Source organism: Triticum aestivum, chromosome 5D, assembly GCF_018294505.1.
Source record: "Triticum aestivum cultivar Chinese Spring chromosome 5D, IWGSC CS RefSeq v2.1, whole genome shotgun sequence".
NCBI classification, from domain to species: domain Eukaryota; kingdom Viridiplantae; phylum Streptophyta; class Magnoliopsida; order Poales; family Poaceae; genus Triticum; species Triticum aestivum.
Window position 1 is genome coordinate 221,170,645 of NC_057808.1, and position 14,558 is coordinate 221,185,202.

General features: G+C 51.0%; 1 protein-coding gene across 1 annotated transcript; it reads left to right on the forward strand.

The window, feature by feature from the left end:
• Positions 1-7,708: 7,708 nt before the first annotated feature.
• LOC123120225 (serine/threonine-protein kinase D6PKL2) lies at positions 7,709-12,243 on the forward strand. Its single transcript, XM_044540215.1, has 2 exons — positions 7,709-8,336; positions 10,945-12,243. The coding sequence occupies exons 1-2, from the start codon at positions 7,819-7,821 to the stop codon at positions 11,828-11,830; spliced, it is 1,404 nt and encodes a 467-aa protein (XP_044396150.1). The 5' UTR covers positions 7,709-7,818; the 3' UTR covers positions 11,831-12,243.
• Positions 12,244-14,558: the final 2,315 nt, after the last annotated feature.

Consider the following 14,558-nt stretch of genomic DNA (forward strand, 5'->3'; position numbering starts at 1 on the left):
TCCTACCAACAAAATTCACATCCATAGATTCATTATTGTTTTCAATCAAAGTAGACAAAAGGCATATCATTAGGATCAATAGGAGCACTCTTATTAGCAAACAATTTCAATAAGTTCATCCATCTTTCCACTCAAAACATTAATCTCTTCAATTGCATGCACTTTTTTACTAGTGGAAGATCTTTCGGTATGCCATTGAGAATAATTAACCATAATATTATCTAGGAGTTTAGTAACTGCTCCTAAAGTAATTTCCATAAAAGTGCCTCCTGCGGCCGAATCTAAAAGATTTCTAGAAGCAAAATTCAATCCGGCATAATTTTTTTGTATAATCATCCACAAATTCGAACCATGAGTAGGGCAATTTCGTATCATCAATTTCATCCTTTCCCAAGATTGTGAAACATGTTCATGATCAAATTGCTTAAAATTCATAATATCGTTCTTAAGGGAGATGATCTTAGCGGGAGGAAAATACTTGGAAATAAAAGCATCTTTACACTTATTCCATGAATCAATACTATTTTTAGGCAAAGATGAAAACCAAGTTTTAGCACGATCTCGAAGTGAGTACGGAAATAGCTTCAATTTAACAATATCATTATCCACATCTTTTTTCTTTTGCATATCACACAAATCAATGAAATTATTAAGATGAGATGCGTCATCTTCATTGGGAAGGCTGGAAAATTGATCTTTCATAACAAGATTCAGCAAAGCAGTATTAATTTTACAAGATTCCGCATTAGCATCGGGAGCAATCGGAGTACTAATAAAATCATTATTATTGGTGTTGGAAAAGTCACACAATTTGGTATTATCTTGAGCCATCGCGACAAAGCAAGCAATCCAACACACGAGCACACAAAAAGCAAGCGAAGAAGACGAACGGAAGAGGTGCGAAGAAAAGGCGGATCCTTTTGAAAATCGTTTTAGAAGTGGGGGAGAGGAAAACGAGAGGCGAATGGCGAATAATGTAATGCGAGGGTGAGAGTTTATGATGGGTACTTGGTATTTCTCGGCTTGGCGTAGATCTGCCCGGCAACGGCGCCAGAAATTATTCCTGCTACCTCTTGAGCTTGCATTGGTTTTTCCCTTGAAGAGGAAAGGGTGATGCAGCAAAGTAGAGTAAGTATTTCCCTCAGCTTTTGAGAACCAAGGTATCAATCCAGTAGGAGACAACGCGCAAGCCACCGAATACCTGCACAAACAAATACCAACTTGCACCCAACGCGATAAAAGGGTTGTCAATCCCTTCACGGTTATTTGCAACATGAGATCTAATAGAGATGAATAAAAGGTAAAGTAATATTTTTCGTATTTTTGATTTATGGAATGAAAAGTTAAAGATTGCAAAGAAAGTAAATAGGAAACTAAAGTTGTAGATCGGAAACTTATATGATGGAAAATAGACCCGGGGGCCATAGGTTTCACTAGAGTCTTCTCTCAAGATAGAAATTATTACGGTGGGTGAACAAATTACTGCCGAGCAATTGATATAAAAGCGCAAAGTTATGACGACATCTAAAGCAATGATCATGAATATAGGCATCACGTCCGTGTCAAGTAGACCGAAACGATACTGCATCTACTACTATTACTACACACATCGACCGCTATCCAGCATGCATCTAGAGTATTAAGTTCATAAAGAACGGAGTAACGCCTTAAGCAAGATGACATGATGTAGAGGAATTAACTCAAGCATTATGATGAAAACCCCATCTTTTTATCCTCGATGGCAACAATATAATACGTGTCGGTTCCCCTTCTGTCACTAGGATCGAGCACCGCAAGATTGAACCCAAAGCTAAGCACTTCCCCCATTGCAAGAAAAACCAATCTAGTTGGCCAAACCAAATCGATAGTTCAAAGAGACTTGCAAAGATATCAAATCATGCATATAAGAATTCAGAGAAGATTCAAATAATATTCATAGATAAGCTAATCATAAATCCACAATTCATCGGATCTCGGCAATCACACCGCAAAAGAGTAGTACATCGAATAGATCTCCAAGAACATCGAGGATAACTTTGTATTGAGAATCAAAGAGAGAGAGAAGAAGCCATCTAGCTACTAGCTATGGACCCGTAGGTCTGTGGAAAACTACTCACGCTTCATCGGAGAGGCAATGGTGTTGATGTAGAAGCCCTCCGTGATCGAATCCCCCTCCGGAAAGACGCCGGAAAAGGCCCCAAGATGGGATCTCACGGGTACAGAAGGTTGCAGCGGTGGAAAAGTGGTTTCGTGGCTCCCCTGGAAGTTTTTGGGATATTTGAGAATATATATAGGAGGAATATCTAGGTCAGGCGGTCAACTAGGGGCCCACAAGGTCCGGGGGCGCCCTACCCCCCTGGGCGTGCCCTCCACCCTTGTGGCCGCCTCGTGGCTCTTTTGACTTGCACTCCAAGTCTCTTGGGCGTCTTCTGGTCCAAGAAAAATCATCGCGAAAGTTTTATTCCATTTGGTATTCCTTTTCTACGAAACTGTAAAACAAGGAGAAAAACAGGAACTGACACTGGGCTCTAGGTTAATAGGTTAGTCCCAAAAATCATTTAAAATAGCATATTGATGCATATAAAACATCCAAAACAGATAATATAATAGCATGAAACAATTAATAATTATAGATACGTTGGAGACATATCATGGCTCCTGGCCATATTTGTGTTCTACACGGTCCTACTTCCCAACAATTTGCAGATATCATGACCAAGGGCTTGCCTACGACGTCATTTGAGGAGTTCTGGTCCAGTCTTTGCGTCAGCAATGGTGCCGCTTCGATTGCGGGGGGGGGGGGGATGGGGGCTGAGTATATGTGTTGTGCATATTGTGTATTGGGCCCACCTCCTAGTTTCCTTGTATAGTTGAGGTCGTGGTCCACCGTTATACATCATATACACGTGCGATTGCACCTGAGTAATACATCGTGCAGTTCTCATAACAGCCACCTTCTTCCTCGGGCGCTTCGCTTGCGACTTCGACCGACCGCCAAAGGGGGTGGAGGAGGCGCTCGTCCTCGCGCCACGGCCACCTTCTTCCTCGGGCCCTTCGCCTCCAACTTCGACCGACCGCCGGAGGGGGTGGAGGAGGCGGCCGTCCTCAAGCCGGCGACCGCGACGGAAGGGAGCATGGCCGCGATGGAAGAAAATGGCACGGCGGGGTTCCATGGACGACATGGTTCCCTTGCCGCTTCCGCTTCACGCCAGCAGCGAAAGGAGTTGGTGCATCGGCCGCCAGGGGCGCGGGAGGACGAGGCAGCGCCGATGGGGCCGACGGTGTGCCGATCAATGGCCGCGGGAGGCCCATGCAGACGATTGAAGGAGCGATGAGGCGAGACGGCGCGTGGTCGGGCAACTCGGGGGCACTGGTGGCTTCCTTGCAGGAGATGCGAGCAAGAAGACGAGGTAGTGTTATGTTTGTGGAAGGTAGGTGTACAGAGTAGTTGTGACGTGTTCCTTCATAATTATGAGGCCTCTCATCATATCTCTAATAGACGCAAGTTGTAGCGTGTTTTTTTAGAATGCTTAGTGTTGTGGTTAAACCACCTACTCTTCCTTTGAAACCTACTGCATATCATAGCTTAGCTCTGCATAAGTCTTGCGTGTACAATTGAGTGCTCACCTTTTTTAATTTAATCTTTTTCCTAAATGGCCGCCATCCATTCGACAACGATTTAGGAAGCATGTATTTTGATGGACAACATTAATCGGTTTATCCCACAGACAACGTTGTGGGCAAGGATATGGACGCCTTTTGCTTTTGTTTCAGCCTTCTTAAGACAATTTTTATCTTTACATGTCTAATGTTTATTTTGTTTTTGTTATATGAGTTGCATCTTAGTCGAAAGACCCGTATTGCACCCATTCGTTAGATTTCACTTTTTATAGCCGTTGTAAACATAAATGTTGTTGTTGTGGACTACTTCGTTATGTGTGTATTGTTGCTGATAGTTCCACCTGGCGTGCACGTTTCAATGTGTTTGTTGTGTGAAGGTGGCATCTTAGGTTTGTTATTATGCGGAGGCTAGCGGATGATGCTATATCCGCATAGTGCAGATTTTGGGGTGCTATAGTAGGCGCCTGCGTCAGCTACCAAATTCACCCTACGACAGGAGGAGACACACTACAATGTCGTCATGGTAGAGGCGCAACCGAAGGAGCAAACACCATCGGTCTCTGTGTTCAGGATGCTACAAGAGGAGCAAAGGTACAACCTGCAGCTTCTCGAGCACTAACGACGGCTCGTGGAGGACCAAATCGCCGGTGAGCAGGCGAACAAGCAGGGCATCCCTAAAGGAAATATGCCCCAGATGCAATAATAAAGTTGTTATTTATATTTCCTTATATCATGATAAATGTTTATTATTCATGCTAGAATTGTATTAACCGAAAACTTGATACATGTGTGAATACATAGACAAAACAAAGTGTCCCTAGTATGCCTCTACTTGACTAGTTCGTTGATCAAAGATGGTCAAGTTTCCTAACCATAGACATGTGTTGTCATTTGATGAACGGGATCACATCATTAGGAGAATGATGTGATGGACAAGACCCATCCGTTAGCTTAGCATAATGATCATTAAGTTTTATTGCTATTGCTTTCTTCATGACTTATACATATTCGTTTGACTATGAGATTATGCAACTCCTGAATAACGGAGGAACACCTTGTGTGCTCTCAAACGTCACAACGTAACTGGGTGATTATAAAGATGCTCTACAGGTGTCTTCAAAGGTGTTTGTTGGGTTGGCATAGATCAAGATTAGGATTTGTCACTCCGAGTATCGGAGAGGTATCTCTGGGCCCTCTCGGTAATGCACATCACGATAAGCCTTGCAAGCAATGTGACTAATGAGTTAGTTGCGGGATGATGCATTACGGTACGAGTAAAGAGACTTGCCGGTAACGAGATTGAACTAGGTATGAGGATATCGACGATCGAATCTTGGGCAAGTAACATACCGATGACAAAGGGAATGACATATGTTGTCATTGCGGTTTGACCGATAAAGATCTTCGTAGAATATGTAGGAACCAATATGAGCATCCAGGTTCCGCTGTTGGTTATTGATCAGAGACGTGTCTCGGTCATGTCTACATAGTTCTCGAACCCGTAGGGCCCGCACGCTTAACGTACGATGACGATTTGTATTATGAGTTATGTGTTTTGGTTACCGAAGATTGTTCGGAGTCCCGGATGAGATCACGGACATGACGAGGAGTCTCGAAATGGTTGAGAGGTAAAGATTGATATATTGGACGATAGTGTTCGGATACCGGAGTGGTTTCGGAGCGTTATCGGAGTACCGAGGGGTTACGGAAACCCCCCGGGGAAGGTAATGGGCCTACATGGGCCATAGGGGAGAGAGAGGGCAGCCCACAAGGGGTGGCGTCCCCCCCCCCATGGGCAGTCCGAATTGGACTAGGGAAAGGGGGGCGCCCCCCTTTCCTTCCCCCTCTCCCTCTCCTTGCCCCTTTCCACCTCAAAGAGAAGAAAGGGGGGCGATTTGGACTAGGAGTCCTAGTCGGTTTGCCCCCCATGGCGCGCCCCCTAGGACCGGAGGCCTCCTCCCCTCCTCCTTTATATACGGGGGCAGGGGGCACCCCAAAGACACATCAATTGTTCTCTTAGCCGTGTGTGGTGCCCCCTCCACAGTTTACTCCTCGGTCATATTGTCGTAGTGCTTAGACGAAGCCCTGCGCGGATCACATCACCATCACCGTCACCACGCTGTCGTGCGGACGAAACTCTCCCTCGACACTTTGCTGGATCAAGAGTTTGAGGGATGTCATCGAGCTGAACGCGTGCAGAACTCGGAGGTGCCGTACGTTCGGTGCTTGATCGGTTGGATCGCGAAGACGTTCGACTACATCAACCGCGTTAATCTAACGCTTCCGCTTTCGGTCTACGAGGGTACGTGGATACACTCTCCCCCTCTCGTTGCTATGCATCTCCTAGATAGATCTTGCGTGATCGTAGGAATTTTTTTGAAATTGCATGCTATGTTCCCCAACAGTCCCGACCATACTCGCGGTGAATCCGGGCTTCATGAATGAGTAGTGGGCGTTGTACGAGTCCGTGTGCAGCGCCTGTACCATCCACCGCGAGTGGTGGCAGCTCCGTGTTAACGAGGCGGAGCGTGACCGCCTATCAACGAGATTGCGGCGGAGGTAGGCAGCAAGGCACTGCATGTGGTGGCCGACTGGAACGCCGCTGACGCCTGCATCTCCTTATCGTGCCGTAATGACTACGATGTCGGACCGTCCAATTCGATCATCGACCTCACTTCCACCGACCACGTCGATGGCCGGTGGGCGGATTCCGACGAGGGGTAGGTTGTGGGTCACAGACGTATCCCATATCCTACAAAGAGCTGACTAGGGTTGAGTTTATTTTTTTGTTATATGTAAAAAAAATCTTGATGATATTAATGAAAATACTATGTGCACGTTTATTTGGTGCACTGTATTGAATGATGGGCTCTTTTAAAGCAGTTTGCGGACACGTCCGACATTTGGTGTGTGTTTTTTGGCGTATAGCGCTGGAGTTGCTGTAAACACGCACACAGACCCATCAGTAGGCTTGGTCGCTCGCGTTTGGGCCACCCATATCCCGTCGTTGGGTCCATTCTTGCGCTGCGACGGATCACCTCGCGTCCGCGTCCTAGGCCCGCCCATCCGTTTCAAAAACGGGTTTGGCTCCCCTCTGTCAGTCAATCACCTAGCTGCCTCAATTCGCAAAAAAAAAAAAAAATCACCTAGCTGCCTCATACGATTGTTTGCGCCACTAGTACGTGCAAATCCAAACGAACGCGTCCAATCCTGAATGAAATCAGTAGGCCATTAGGCCGGAGCATTTCATGCGGGATGCGACACGGCACGAGAGAGACTACTTGGTCTGGGTGCATCACGAGACAAGAGGAACCGTGCAGTCAGTGGCCGGCCCGGCCGTCACTGATTGATTCGAGTTGAAGGAATCAAGGAAGCAACAACGGCGTCAAGGCAAACCGTCCATCCTTTCTCGAGCCATCAAGACCGCTAAGCTCTAGCGTAGCGATTATTCAGGTCAGGTCAAACCCCACTGACGCGACGAAAGCCATTCTTTTCTCTTTTCTGTTTATGCAAGGAAAACAATGCCCATCTTTTTCTCAAAAAAATGCCCATCTTCTTCAGCGAGGATCTTATCGAATCAACCTCTAATTGGAATGCCCCACTATTTTCTCAATCAATGTCCCATGCAACAATCTACCATCTATGGATGGATCTTAATCTTCTCTACTACTATTACAATATTTTCAGTCATTTGTACGAGTTAGGAATTATATGCTTTTTGCGTGAGATTTCAGCTGTTCAAAATGTAGATTTATGTTATGACAGAATTATTAAGTTTCATAGTAGAACATATTTAATCGAGACGTGCGTTGAATGTGCATGCTTACTAGTATATACTAGTAGTGCTGTCGTAGTAGCGGGAGTTCTTTTCTTTTTTCTTTTTTTTCCTGAGGGAAAGTGGGAGTTCTATAAAAGAACAAAATGTCAGCACCCGGAGAACCGGGCCTGCATGTCCCCCGGAGATCCAAAGACTAGACACAAAATCTCGCGCTAGCCTGGCTGGAACCGGACACGGCTTTCCGGCCCGGCCCATCCCCATCCGTCAACTAACCTCCCCCCTCTCTTCATCTTCAAATTAAAAACGAAACCCACGCACCCAACCGCACCACCTCCTCCTCCTATTCCTCCCCTGTGCCCGCACTTGCCACATCCAGCAGCCCGGAGCAGACCCGCCTCACCTCACCGCAGCAGGCAGCAATGCCTCCGGACGGCGGCGCGGAGCTGGCGGCGGACGAGCTGCAGAGCCTCAGCTTCGGCTCCTCCGAGCGCTCCCGCTCCGCCTCCACCGTCTCCACCGCCACGGCCTCCTGCTCCACCTCCTCCTCCTCGGGGCCAATCGGCGTCCCCGCGCCGCGCTCCTCCGCCCTCGCCCCGCGCCTCGGCACGGTGCAGCTCTCGGACATCCGCTTCGTGCGGAGGCTCGGGGCCGGGGACATCGGCAGCGTCTACCTGGCCGAGGTGAAGGGCAAGGGCGGGGCGCTGGTGGCGGCCAAGGTGATGGACCGGAAGGAGCTCCAGGGCCGGAACAAGGAGGGCCGCGCGCGCACGGAGCGCGAGATCCTCGAGGCCGTCGACCACCCGTTCCTCCCGTGCCTCTACGGGGTCGCCGAGGGCGAGCGCTGGTCCTGCCTCCTCACCGAGTTCTGCCCCGGCGGCGATCTCCACGTCCTCCGCCAGAGGCAGCCGCACCGCCGATTCTCCGAGGCCGCCGTCAGGTATGTACGCCACCTCCTCCTTCCTCACAACTACATATGCATTCATGCACTTAATTACACCTCGAAAAATCGAACTTTTTCATAGTCTCTGTTTCTGTCTCTGTGGAAGCAAAAAATTTCAACAAGTGCAAGGTTTGATCGGATTTTATTAGGCTAAAACCAACGGTGAAGTAGCTATACTAGTGATCACATAGCCTTTCCGGTTCCGGAGAAGAATGTGGCCGGTTTCCTGCGCGTTCTACTCCAGTCGGCTTCATCTGTTTCACTTTGCCGTTTCTCTGTTCCCCCACTTTTGCCATAGTTTAATTAGAGTACTCCATTTTTAAGGATCTAGTGGACGCAAAGCCCAGTTCCGCGCATGGTTCCGCTGGCCCCATGTGTCTTCGGTTGGGCACGCATCTGTCTATTCATATGGAGTACATGTCTAGCCACAGCCCACAGTGCCCCTCATCCTGAAAACACAAGGCATAATAATATAACATCGATTGCTGCTGCCCCTTTGGATGGATCCTTAACCAAGATGGCAGACACCATGGAGATAGCTTCCTTAACAGCACACGACCGTGACACATGAGGATGATACCGTTTTGCAAAACGGAGCCATGAATTAATGAAATAAACATCCAAACGACGACATCTTGCCCTGTTTCTTCGCATTCATGGGCCATCCCGTCGATATCTTCCATGGCGTGCTGTTGGGTCCAGCTGCTCTCACTGTCGCGTCGCCAACAACAGTTTCTTGGCTGCTGATCATGCTCTCGGCTCTGAATCCAGCCAGCGGCCACACAGCTGCACGCCCACATTATCATCTTGCAGTGACTAGTCAGTCAGTCGGTCAGGAAGTGTTTGCAAGTGGAGACCGGCAGCGCCCGCCCTGAAACCAAGCCTGCCCATGCGGAAGCGAAGAAAAGCTGGGCTTGGCATATGCGCTTGCATGCTTCCCTCCTTTGCCGCATCTCTCCCTTTTTCTCGTCATTTTGTGCCTGCCGACGATATACGGACACTGATGTTACTTCATTCCGGAATAGACTTAAAATAGCATTATTCCCCGGCCGTATGTGCATCTATCGCTATGGACGAGAAGAAGAAAGAAGGCAAAAAACACGGCCTGGCCTTTACTAAAATGTGCAGTAAAGATAAGAAACAGCACTGGTAGTATTGGTGGCTACGATTGCTCCATTACAGCGTCATGTGGCTCTATCAATTTACCCGCTAGTCCGGCCATCATGCATTCATGCTGGCCACTGCATTCACTCGTAGAGTCCTCCTCAAACTCAACACATATAAGTAACGTACGTACTACTAGTTCTAATTGAACTTACATAAGGATGTTCCTCTCTTTTCATGTTTCTGTTAGTAAAAAAAAACACTCGTAACGCGCCCGTGTGAGTGGCGTGGCAAGGCATCACTAGGCAGATGAAAGGGAGAAGGAAGGCGTGATGTTGGAACAAACTATATGAATTCACGGGACAATAATGTCTTTCTTTGCTTAGACTTTGTGTACTAGAAACATACGAAAAGGAGAAGAATAGGAGAGTGAAGCATGGATTCATGAACGAGCGGCCGAAAATATATATAGCAACAATAACATATGCTTTCGGCGGGCGCCATTGTGTGCACGCACTCCGTTAAAAAGCCCACGTCGTACAACGTACTCCCGCACACATACAGCCTTGCGAACGACGTGCACTCCAGCAGAAATGAAGCCTCGTTTCACGGGGCAGCGCTAGTTGTTGCTATGGTACGAGCACTAGCAGTAGCCAGCGGTAGGCAGTAGTAGGTAGGTGTAGTTTCTATGCAAGGGCGTCGTGAATTTGGGTGGTACCTGCAACAGTGTTACTACCATAAACGTGTGGTGTGGCATTATGGCAAGGCCGGTCGCCGTATCCGTTGCCGGTGATGCACACGAGCCGCCCACGGTCCCTCCGCCCCCGTGCTACGGCGCCGGAACCGGTCGCGGAACATGGCTTTTAAAATATACTCCCGCCCTCATAAAACACCGGTGCGTGCATCTGCTGTGCTTCCTTCCTTGGTCAAGACTCGACCCAAGAGAGGCCGGCTTTTATTAACCCCCCATGTGGTTTGCCAAGAATCACAGCTCTGAAACACACGCACAGCACAGACACAGGGCACGTACCGTAAGGACTAAGCTAATTAACCCGAGGAAGTGTCAATGGAGTGCACACATGATGCTCGCCATTAAACTAGGCTCCACCCCAACGTGCAACGCCCCGGCATCAATGATGCGCTAATTCGAGTACTGTCTCTTGCCTTTCTTCCGCTTCTTCTGACTTTTTTGCTTGCTAGTAGCAGTACTGGAGCGCACAGTGTCAGGCACCGTGCTAGCTTAGCTAGCTTCACCTATATATGTGTGGATGTGTCTTTTGGTTGCATCTGAATAAAGTCAAGAGTAGTATGCTATTGTGCTATGCAATTACTACTTGCTTCTCTACTGTTTTCTTTTTTGTTTTCCACCAAACATGCACCGGGTCCATCGTCTCAGCGTGCTGGCTGTAAAATTTCGTTGTTTATTTATAATCTTGGTTGCACTTGATAGATTATACTAGTATAGTGGCAATGGTGAATGACATATAGTGTGCTGCGGCAGGTTCTACGTGGCGGAGGTGGTGGCCGCGCTGGAGTACATACACATGCTGGACATCGTGTACCGGGACCTCAAGCCGGAGAACGTGCTGGTCCGCGCCGACGGCCACATCATGCTCACCGACTTTGACCTCTCCCTCAAGTGCGACCCGACGGCCCCGACTCCGGCGCACGTCATCTCCGACCCCGTCGGCCTCACCGGCCGCTCCTCCGCGTCGTCCACCTGCATAATTCCTTCCTGCATCGTCCCGTCGGTCTCGTGCTTCAGCCTCTTCCCCGGCCGCGGCCGCCGGCGCCGGCGCCGCAAGAAGGCCTCGGGCGGCGGGGGCGTGAACGGCAGCAGCAACGGCAGCCTCCCCACCGGCGTGCTGGACCTGGAGTTCGTGGCGGAGCCGGTGGAGCTCCGGTCCATGTCGTTCGTGGGCACGCACGAGTACCTGGCCCCGGAGATCGTGTCGGGCGAGGGCCACGGCAGCTCGGTGGACTGGTGGACGCTGGGCATCTTCATCTTCGAGCTCCTCTACGGGGTGACGCCCTTCAAGGGGTACGACAACGAGATGACCCTGGCCAACATCGTGGCCCGCGCGCTCGAGTTCCCCAAGGAACCCTCCGTCTCCTCCGCCGCCAGGGACCTCGTCGCCGCGCTGCTCGCCAAGGACCCGGCGCGAAGGCTCGGCGCCACAGTCGGCGCGGCGGCCATCAAGCGCCACCCCTTCTTCAACGGCGTCAACTGGGCGCTGCTCCGGTGCGCCACGCCGCCCTACGTGCCCCCGCCTTTCAGCGCTGCGGTCGCGACGGCTGCTGGCTCCGGCCCGGGGAAGAAGAACAACCCCGACGACGACGACATGTCGGACGACAGCTGCCCCGGCACGCCCGTGGAGTACTACTAGATCGGATCAGACACAAGGAAGCTCCCGCGCACGCACGTACGTACGTGCATGCCACTGCCGGGACCCATGCTCGAAGCTCGTACCACCCTTGTCCGACCCTGGGGCACGTGGTGGACCGCGGTGGATGGCGCGCACGAGGCGACCTTTGGTTGGGAGCAGGGCGCGCGCGCGGCCAGGCGCGGCGCTGTCGCGTCAAATAGTTGCCGGCAGCGGCTGCTTCTGCGTGCGTGCATATACGCCGTTCCAATAATAATTTATCGTTGCTTCTTTCTACTTTGACTTTACATGGAGTAGCTGTATGACACATAGTTAGCACTAGTAGCAGTAGTAGAGTTGTATTATGAGCGCTGTTTGCTGGGAGGTCGGTCTATCTAGTCAGGGCATTGCTCTGCTCGGCGTAGTGCTTTTTTGTGCGAAGATGGTTAATAATTTGATGTGCGTTTTGGGCATGGAACTGCGGTACTAGTACGAATGATGAGGCCTGGGGAAGGAGACATGGCTCGTGATAGACCATCGGGTCTGGGCTTTGGGCGGCAGCCGGGGGACACCAACCGGTGGAGCGAAAGACGGCGAGAGCTGCAGCGGGGATCGATCATTGCCCCGGGAATTCCGCGCACTGCTTTCCCTTCCCTTGCTTTCCCTGCGCGCTCGTGCGCCCGCGTTTGCCACCAAACTCGCTGATCACACGTACTTCTAGATGATCGATCGCCCAGTAAAGGTGCTGGCTGCTGTTTTTTACAGCGATACCTGTTCGTGGGGGAAAAAAGGCAAAGGATGTCCTATCCCGTTGTACTCGTATAAAGAAGTAAAGGCTGACCGACTGCAGTTACAATGATCATCATGCTTCATGCATGCTGCCTGCGCGCCTGCCATCGGATGCGAGTCAAACCACCTACGGTGGAAATGAAAAAGAGACGAGGGAAGCTGGATATGGTACTAAGGGCAACTCTAACCCATCCTTTATAAGTTAGTGGAGTATATATTCTTCGCTAAAATTTGGCCGCATCTAGCCGATCCCCTAAAGTTAGCGGAGTATAACTAAATTTGCACAAATTCAATCAAATTTTAATCGAAAGATAATGCATTTAAACATAAGTTCAGCACATAAAGTTCTCGTAACCGAACATTAAACATAAATTTAAACTTAAACTACTTGCACTCGAAGTGGAGGTCGAGCCAATCCTTTCGGATGAGGCCGTCGTCCATGAGAGTTGGATCTGGGCTGATGCTATCGTCGGCGTTACCGGGGAGGACGCTCCGCCACTCCTCGACGTTGATCTCGTCGTCACCGCCCTCCTCGCCACCTACGTTGCAGCGAGGTGGAACGGATGCTCGCCGATGGGAAAGTTCAGCCTCGCATCGCTGCCGTGGAACCGGACCTGCCACCGGTCGTATTCCATAGCCGCGAGCTCTGCGGTGTGGAAGGAGCAGATCCACTTCCACTTGTGGGTTTTGCGGTCGGTGATTTCGGCCACCCACGTCGCCCACGACCGCTGCCGGACGCCCAGGTAGGTCCTCGTCGATGGCCGCTGCGGAGGGAGGTCGGGGAAGTCCGCAAAACGCGTGGGGGGGGGGGGGTGGATCAGCCGAGCGGCGGCGGCTCGAGGAAGCGCCCGCGGACGAGGACCCGGGGGCATGGCAGCGCGAATACATGCCGCGGATCGGCGGAGGGGACCGGCGGCCACCATGTCCGGTCATCGGGAGGAGGGAGGGCGGCGGATCGGGGCGGGGGTCGCGCCGGCGGCGGGGCGAGTGGGGGAAGAGGAGGAGGGGGAGAGGAAGAGAGAGTAGGGATTTTTTTTACTCAGCTGCGAGTGCCGGGGTAAATATAAAAAGACGATTGGGGATGGATTAATGTTTTTACTCAACTAGCTGTTATAAGGGATCAGCTAGGTGCAGTTTAGAGGAGAAAAAGGCCAAGTATACTCCCTTACAACGGCCTAACACAGTTGGTGCAGAATAGCAGAACCTCGGCCCGCGTCGCTCCCATGGCGACTCAGGTGCACATTGAAGCAGTTAGCTGACGAAACTAAACACGATCCATGCAACAGCCAGAGAAGAATGCTTCGCCTGATGCAAGTGAACAGGGTGGCGGCCCCCGCAAGTTAGGATGACAACCAGCTCCATCAATCCGCTACGCTGGCGACGAATGTGCGAGATACTAGCACTGGGCCACGACTGTAAGTGTGTGCAAGGTGTAATATTAACGGGAGCGCCTGGACATCAGGGGCGTGTTTGGTTGTCCGCATTAGGCCCAGCCTGGCCCGCGTGGGAATAAAGTGGCCCGTTTGGTTGCCTGTGTTCACTGTGCGGCCCGCATCGCACGGACCTTAAAGCACGTCCAGGCCAGGCCCAGGGGAAACGCCTGAACCGGCAGTAGCTCGCGAGCCTGGCTTGGGCGAGGCAGGGAGGGCGACGCGCTTCTCCCCTCGTGCGAGCAGGGGAGATGGCAGAGCTCGCCCGCGTCGCCGAAAAATCGGCGGGAAGATTTCGGCTCACCTCTCGCCAAGTCCACCACTATTTAGCCCCTCCCTCACCGCCCCAACTCCCTCCATCATTCTCCCTCCGTTCGAGCTTTCCCACCGACGCGCATCGGCGGCGCCGAGCAGGTAAGGGCGCATCTTCATCGGCCGGCGGTCCACGGCGTCGGCGCTCCTTCACCGGCCGACGTTGACCTTCCACGACCGTCCCCCTCGTCCTCAAGCTGCAGCCATGGCCTCTGTGAGTT